Raw genomic sequence first — 8,067 nt, forward strand, 5'->3', positions numbered from 1 at the left:
CCCAGTACTAAGAGCACTTTTAATGACACTTTTACCTATTTATAGAGGCGTGATTCGTTCTGTATTTACTTTGGCAAGTAGCTGTGATATTCCCACCAGTCTTTGTGGTGTCAGCACAAAAGTGTATGATATTGATGAGAACTGACATCTGCACATGTGTGTTCTTGCATTTGATGTCAGAGTCAGAGCGGCTGAACGATAGTCTGTGGAATGAGATCCCGAACGACATCTGGAGTCCTTCGTTATGTCTTGACAGGCATCCATGGGGAGTATTTTGGAAAGAGGCTAATACCTTCAATACAAAATACATCTACGATTAACTTCAAGTCCTCTAATATTCAGATAATTGTGTCCTTAAATATTTAATCTCTATGTATACACATCTGTATATTTAAGACCTGGGTGTTTTCACTCCCAGACCGTTGTAAGCCTGAATTATACTGTATGTTGCTCCAGTAAACGTATTTCTATGCACTTGTATTTCCTCTTAACAGCAGAATGTAGTTTCATCAGCTGTAGACCAGTGACAAAAAAGGGAAAGTAAAACAGATCTGCTGAACATGATGAAAAGAAGATCCTAGAAACCGCAAGGGTATGAAAAGGCCCCCTGACGCCCCTTTTGTAGATATCCTTGGAGATGAGCCAGCGCTACAGCTGCAAAGGTCAGCCAGCAAGCACACAAGGTCAAACTGACATGGTCCTGCTTCACCCAACATCAAAGTTAAGTCCAGCTTCCTCTGAGCCTGCTTGAAAACAGCAGCTCTAATCCCACCAAGGTCTCGCTGTCACCCTCATGGAGAGGACAGAGGGCATACAAACCCCAAGTAGTTGATTCAGTTGCAGCAATTGGTAGAATTTAAAACATTAACTTTGATGTGAATTGAGGCCTTTGCACTTTGGACCCACATCTTGTGATGGGTAAAAGGAAGAGTTGCCCTTCAGTGTGCACTTTGACTCTAAGAAGTTTTTCTTTTCTTCTTAGAGAGAAAATGTTTCTTAATTAAAGGAGAATGAGACAAGCTCAGGCTGAAAGAGAATTAAACACTAGCCTCTGTAGTGATTATAGCTGCAGGGAACACAAAGTAAATTTGATGAAACACTGAGTATGGCATTCCTATAATCTCCTTCAAAAATTCAGGTCAGAAAAGGTGTTTGATGGGAGAAAATGTTCTTACATGTGACCACAGGAGACATAGCTGTTACCTGAAAGGTTGGTTATTAGACAATTTCACATTAGACAAAATCACTTGCTTGCTAAATCTGTAGAAGAATTTCAATTCATTTTGAAAGCATTATGTGATCCCACTGACATTGTCAACCGTCTAATCTCCTTTTCATAGCTCAGCAACAACAAAGCTATCATTTCTCATTCCTCCGCCAGCCTATGTCCACTAATTCTTTTAAAAGTATAAGCCCAAACTCGGACATTTTAGCTGTAACTCACTTACTGTCATTGCAATGTCCATTCATGTGTGGTGATTGTTAGTTTTAGCAAATGTGTTTACTTTCATTTGAATATCTGAGTGCTATTTCACCCCACTAATTAAGCATGACTGTCTGGGTCGAATGTTGAATCTGTGATTTATTAAGCCAGCAGATGGTCTGAATCAGGAAACCAGATAAGGAGCGGTTCCAGATATCTGTGCTAAATTGGTTAGCCTCAGCAGGATGTTTGTTAGGATCAAGACGTTTAGTTTTCAAATGCATGATAGTCAGCTGCAAAAGCAGTCTCAATCAAACCCATAGTCACCTGTGATTGTAGATATTAACGGTAAAAGTAAAGGGTGTATTTAAAGGCCAATGCAAGCTGATTCAATATTCATCAATTGATAGTTTATTATAAGAAACATTGATTGTTAGTCAGAGAAAATCAATATTTGCTTGAAATAATGTCGGATTTATTTGTCAATGTACACATTTTTATGACTATCATGAAATCTTCAACATGACAATTATGACACATGCATTGAGAAATGAATTATAATAACATATATTTACAAATAAATGTATAAATGTGTTATACAAGCATGCTTTTACAACAAAAAAATTACAACACACACACACACACACACGTTTTTTTTTTTCAATGAAAACACAATGAAAAACAATCAGTGCACTGAAAAAAGAAGGGTGCTGCAAGAGGTGAGATCTTTCTGATAAAGTTCACACAGTTCTTTGTTTTTTCCTCAGTGACAAATATGTTGCCTCAGGTAACTGTATTACACCAGGGTCATGACCTTCAGTGAGGCAGGCTGAAAGCGGCGAATCTTCTTTTTCAGAGCTCGTGAAGCTTTGATGCGGCAAGCTGAGGGCTCTGGTCGTGGGAGTTGCTGCAGGGTCTTTCCAGCTGCAGTGGGCCCCACTGCAGTTGTTTCTTGGGCCCATACCAGGTCACCCTCCTCCTCAAGGCTATCCAGATGGTCTCCCTCCTCCATGGACAGACTGCTGTCAGAATCAGAAAAGGATTGGAAACTCTGGCTGGATTCACTATCCCCAAAGCGATTGGTGGTGTTATCGCTCATCTCCCCGTCGCTGCTTGCGGCAATGGTGGAGTGAAACAGTGACATGCACTCAGCTGAGTACTCGGACTCGCATCGAGGTGGGTAGTGGTTGGACATATGATAGGGTGCTGGAGGGTATTTGGCATTGAGTTTGGTATTGAATGAGTTTGATGACATGGAAGACATGAAGCGATGATGAGGTCCTATCCACTGCCCTGACTTGGCACTCATATTGCGGTGTAAATGCATACTCCCTGGTGCTTGTGCAAAGACTTCTTTTGACCTCTGACGTTGAGCAGACAAAGCTTGGAACTTCTCCCCATCATATAACCACTTGGCAGCCGCTTGCCTCTTCTTCCTCTGCTCCGCAGTCTGCTCATACTCCTCGCATTGCAATCTGCGGCTTTTGCTGCACTTGGTAGCAGCTGGGGCAGGGTGTGTCTTTGGATGGACCTTGTGGGTGTAGATTATTCCAGGGCCACACTGGCTTGAGTCTGAGCCTGAACCTTGCTTGTGCTCCTCAGTTGGAGAGCAGGGGTATTTATGGATGATCTTCCCCTTTCCTGGTCTTCTTGGATCGCCCTTGCACCCGTTGGATTCTCTCGTTCGTTCGGCAGATGAGCAGAGGTGCTGTTGCCTCAAAGCTCGAGGTCTCTCACTGGTCCTTCGTCTGAATTTCACGGCTTTGGTTTTACGATCAGCTTGTCTCACCTTGACCCTCTGAGTTCCAGCAGGAACGAATTTGGCATGGACAAACTGGGGGGAGCCAGTGTGGTCATTTTGCACCTCGACGATTTGACTCTCCTCTGCGCTTGAACTGTGAGACATTACTGGTCTGTGAGCCTTCTTCTCTATGTAACTTGTTTTTAGGCAATTTCCACATGCGTTTTCTGTGTGGCCTCTAGGTACAAAACCAACATGCGTTTTGTCTGTCTTGCTCAGGGATGAAGCAGTGACCTCATCAGAGCTGTACTCCCTCATTACAGCAGGATAGGAATGCCCATAGGAAACCTCCTGAGGTCTCGCAGGCTGTTGGTGGCCTGCGTTATCAGTTGTTACTTGACAGGAATGCGTTATGCAGTGTCTCTTCTCTTCGTTATCTAGCAGTATGATGTCTGTGGCTTGAGTTGGGGGAGGTTGAGGAAGAGATACATGTTTCTGAGGAAACACAGTTACGACTTCAGGTGGTTTCCTTTGATAGGTGCCGTGTGTCTGCATAGCCTCGGGTGCCATTTGAATGTGGGATTTGTTGGAGCTGCCCTGGAGGAGCTTGTCAATGTAACCTAGGGTCTTGGTATCATAGCCCATTTCAGTACTCTGGAGCGTGTCAGAATCACTCGCTGGAGGCCTGTCGGCATTTCCAGCCATAGCTGATTCCCCACCATGGAAAAAGATAGGACTTTGCAGGGCGACAGCATGCAAGGGGCTTGGGTACTGATACCATTCAATTCCATTTCGGGATATCAAATTGCTCTGGAATTTAGGGTCCGTTGCAGGAATCTTGGGAATTGGGCACATCGGTGGTTTCTTAGCATCCACTGGTTTATAGCTCAGTGCTTGAGTTATCATCTTGTCTAGGTCACCTGGGAAACACAGCAAGCATAAAACAAGAATTAACATTTCATATGACATATGAAACTATGTGTGAGTTCATATATAGACAGCATTTAAACTACATTACTAGTCAAAAGTGTACATATAGACAAGAGTTTGATTAATACATCTGCCAGTAAACAAAATGAGAATTTTCATCTCAAAAAGGCCCATTATTATTCGATCTCATTCAATAAAGCATGAGTACCTCATGTTGTACTATGTGAGTTTCAGGTCATTTGACTATGTGTTTTTAATGCGGCATCATAGAACAGAACGAGTGCTTAAGGAGCGCCTACCTGTTGACACGGGTCTTGGCCGTCCAAGTTCAGTGACAGTCGAGTTTGCTCTGATCCTCCTGCTTCCCAGATGAAGGCCTGTTGCCCGGGTAGGGTTGGAGTGGGTTGCACCTTCATCGGCTGAACGACGACGGTACATGTCAGGTTGTAATGGTGGGCTAACTTGAGAATTAACTGCACTTGTGGAAGGGAGAAGAAGACTTGTCTGTGAGGATGACAGACACTCACTGTACACAGAAGTACAGGAGTTTGACAAGGAGCAAGAGCCACCATCACTGAGCTCGTAGAAACCTGGGGAGAGAGCAATTACTTAATAGCAAAACTGAATTTACTCTATGCTCTCCTCTTAAATGTTGAGAGTCCTGTGGGGTAATGTGAGTGCACACACCTGAACTTGGTCTGCTGTCACTCTCCAGTTGCTCATTGGAGGCCTTGCTCACATCCAGCTTCAGCTCACTTATTTGTTGGTCAAGCTGCTGCAGGTGAGTCTTCAGTCCTACGTCCTGTTTCTGAAGACGAGACTGTAAGAAAAACATATTCTTTAAGACAAACCCATTTACATATGTTCATCACTACAGCTAAGACACAAAGGCAAGCATGGTCAGTGTTCATTTATATTTGGGTATTTTTAAAAAAGCCAGAAACACACAAAGACAACTACTGTACAGTCCTTAGAAAAAGAGGCGCTACTCAGCTGTGGCTGATGATTAACCCCAGCAGGACATGGGGGAGCATGGAAAAGCAGCGGTGGGTAACTCATTTCTCCCCCACAGTAAAGGCTGTCCATTGTGTAAACTGCTTAGAGGAGTAAAGATTGGGGGCTGGGATGCAGGAGTGTTTACTTTGCAGGCAAGGCATGGCATTCACTGTTACAGTTGTTAACGAGGAAGAAAATAATATACTTTTAAATCAGGTTGATTATATTGCTCATACGTTTATTTTCCGATTTCAGTAGATGTCTTCTGTAATTTAAGATGGGCTATGAAGATAATTTTTGAGGTTCAACCCTCATTCATCACAAGTATAACACAGCAAATCATTATTACTTCGGCATGCATGATAGTCCCTGCTCTTCCTGAAAATGAGTATAACAGCAGCACACATGGCAAAACTTGTCAGGGCTAGGACCTTGCTTTGCCAGTTGTCACAAACACTCAGGGGCAGCACTGACTGTCACTCTTAACAAATGAAAGAACACACCATTCCCACATTTTATTGCTTTGTATTTCCTGGCATTAGTGGTTAACGATTGCGACTGACGCCCCCACCCCCTGCAGTCTACACCACATACACAATACTTTGCTACAGCAATGAACCTGATTTATGACTCCAGTCCTGCTTCCTACCTCCAGCTGAGTGCTTGAAAGTTTCCTAATAAACCAAGGTATGCGAATCAGCTGACTGATAAATCGATACTAAAGTTTTTAGATTCTAAGGGGTGAATGTTTCAATTATCTTAAAATAAACTCATCAGATTGCATCAACGTGTCGGACATCTCTCATAACTAATCCCTTTTGTGACTGCATGTAAGCAAGTTCCTACCAGCTGTTGCTTCAGAGCTGCGAGGGTCGCTTCCAACCGCTGCTCCTCGGCCCCCATCTTCTTGGCGTCCACCAGACCGGCGTGCATGCGACTGACCGGTTCTTCCCGGTCCACATTGAGCGCCCAGTTTACCATGTCGCCCTGTCTGTCCCGAAGCAGATGGAGCTCTTGCAACCCGGCCAAGGCGGCCTGGAGCCTCTCTCCTACCCTGCTGCGGTCCATTCCCACGGCGGCGTTTATCATTCCCACGCATGAACCCTTAGCGCTCAGCATGCTGAAGGGTAGACACCATGCATATCCAGACACTTCATACAATAAAGAAAAAGTCTCTACGACGGAAGGGCAATGACTTGTTTGGTCTACGTCTTACTCTTCACTGCTGCTGTTGACTTTCTTGGTTTTTAACCTACCTGATGGGGATACTCCCGAGCTCACAGGAGGTATTGAAGCTCCCCCCACAGACCAAATGGCCTCGCTTCCTATTGGCTGGCCCCCGGGCCCCATTCAACATCTGGTTTTAATTTTCCTTTTCAAGTGTTCCGCGGAGCTGCCAGGCCACGCACCCAGATGCAAATAGTACGCCATTAAGTGTTATTGAGCTATTTCCATTTTTCATTCTACATCATCTCCTTTATTCTGCCGATATTCCGATCAATAATATGACACTTCCCACTTTGCACACACATCTATCTATCTATCTATCTATCTATCTATCTATCTATCTATCTATCTATCCGTTGCATTTTAAAATAGAAAAGACAAAATATCACGTAGACCACCAAAAAAGATGTCGCAAAAGTTCATACACACTTTATGATGTACCTTCTGCCATCTAGTGGAACACAATTTAATTGTTTCTTCCTTCACTATTTTTCTAGCAGTATGCGTCGGTCGCTGGCATGGATACACTATTTGTAGTGAGTGAATAATTTCGGAGCAATTAATTGAAATCGGATGGTTGCTCTCTCATGGCGCACTGGTAGGGAATGGCTTTAATTGACGTTTTACATGGGGATCTTTTTTAGCTGTCTTGTCAGCAGAGAGAAAACAAATTTGGATCATGCAAACCTTTGTGAAAACTCGTAGACAACTGCGTCCTCTTGTGGTATAGAAGGGCATACTTTTCTTGAGGGTCGACAGGGTCGTGTATGATAAGAAATGTGTGAGGTATAAATATAAATCCTCTCACTAAAGTAGCACTTTAATTAGCACTCGTCTGTCTGTGCTGGAAGTTGAAGCTATCACATTGACGCCAATGAAACAGGAAGGTGGTAGAACGCAGACGAGATTAAAACCCAGAACATAAGAGCTGTCAGGCAGAATGGCTCTCCAGTTCGTTTCTCAAAAGAATCTAAAAAATAAAGAAACAACAAGAAAGTTGTACATATATTCTATTAATATGAATTGATGTTTGCGATTGGCTGGCAACCAGTTCAGGGTGTACCCTTCACACTGCCCGAAGACGGCAGGCTCCAGCATGACCGCCACCGTCATGGAAAATGGAAGGATGGATGAATATAAGTTTTTGTTGTGCCTTCTATTGAGTTATTTTCTTGCTTCTGAAAGAGGGTCAAGACCAGAGGATGTTGTTGATTTTTGTGAAGTCCTTTGAAACTCTTTGGTGATGAAGGCCTATATAAATACATTTGACTTGACTTAGCTAGACGATATCGCCCTACACTCACATTTTGTTTATGTCGTGTCATCTTATGTGGGAGGTTGAGAAAAGTAACAAGCCTGAATGAGTAAAGTAAGGAATAGAACGTACAGATATTTCCCAAATTTCCCCAGTGTGGGACAAATAAAGGTTATCTTAATCTTAATATCTGTTTTCAAATGTAGGAAATAAAAATAATAAGTAGTCGGAAAATGAAATACTCAAGTAAAGATACTATAAGACTCTAAGTACAGTCATAAAGTATTTCTACTTCGTTTACACCACTGGTCCCGAGACTTCCCATATTCAACCTGAAACAGTAGTGACTATAGATCAAAGTGACACATTGCAAAAGTATTTTAATTAACATCAATCAAATTAAATACACGCTCCAATGTTCAGCAATCCGACAACACAGCACAATAAGGCAGTGATTACCGGATCCTCATTATAGGTTAAGACAAGTTACTGTAC

The 8,067-nt window shown here is 43.0% G+C and overlaps 1 protein-coding gene across 1 annotated transcript; it reads right to left on the reverse strand.

Moving 5' to 3' along the window:
* Window positions 1-1,811: 1,811 nt before the first annotated feature.
* Window positions 1,812-6,366, reverse strand: dact2 (dishevelled-binding antagonist of beta-catenin 2). The gene is made up of 4 exons (XM_019882238.1): window positions 5,937-6,366; window positions 4,782-4,914; window positions 4,394-4,684; window positions 1,812-4,084 (listed from the first exon to the last, which is right to left on the reverse strand). Exons 1-4 carry the CDS (start codon window positions 6,207-6,209, stop codon window positions 2,220-2,222), a joined length of 2,562 nt encoding a protein of 853 aa, XP_019737797.1. The 5' UTR covers window positions 6,210-6,366; the 3' UTR covers window positions 1,812-2,219.
* Window positions 6,367-8,067: the final 1,701 nt, after the last annotated feature.

This window comes from Hippocampus comes, unplaced genomic scaffold, assembly GCF_001891065.2.
Source record: "Hippocampus comes isolate QL1 unplaced genomic scaffold, H_comes_QL1_v1.1 scaffold36, whole genome shotgun sequence".
Lineage (NCBI taxonomy): Eukaryota > Metazoa > Chordata > Actinopteri > Syngnathiformes > Syngnathidae > Hippocampus > Hippocampus comes.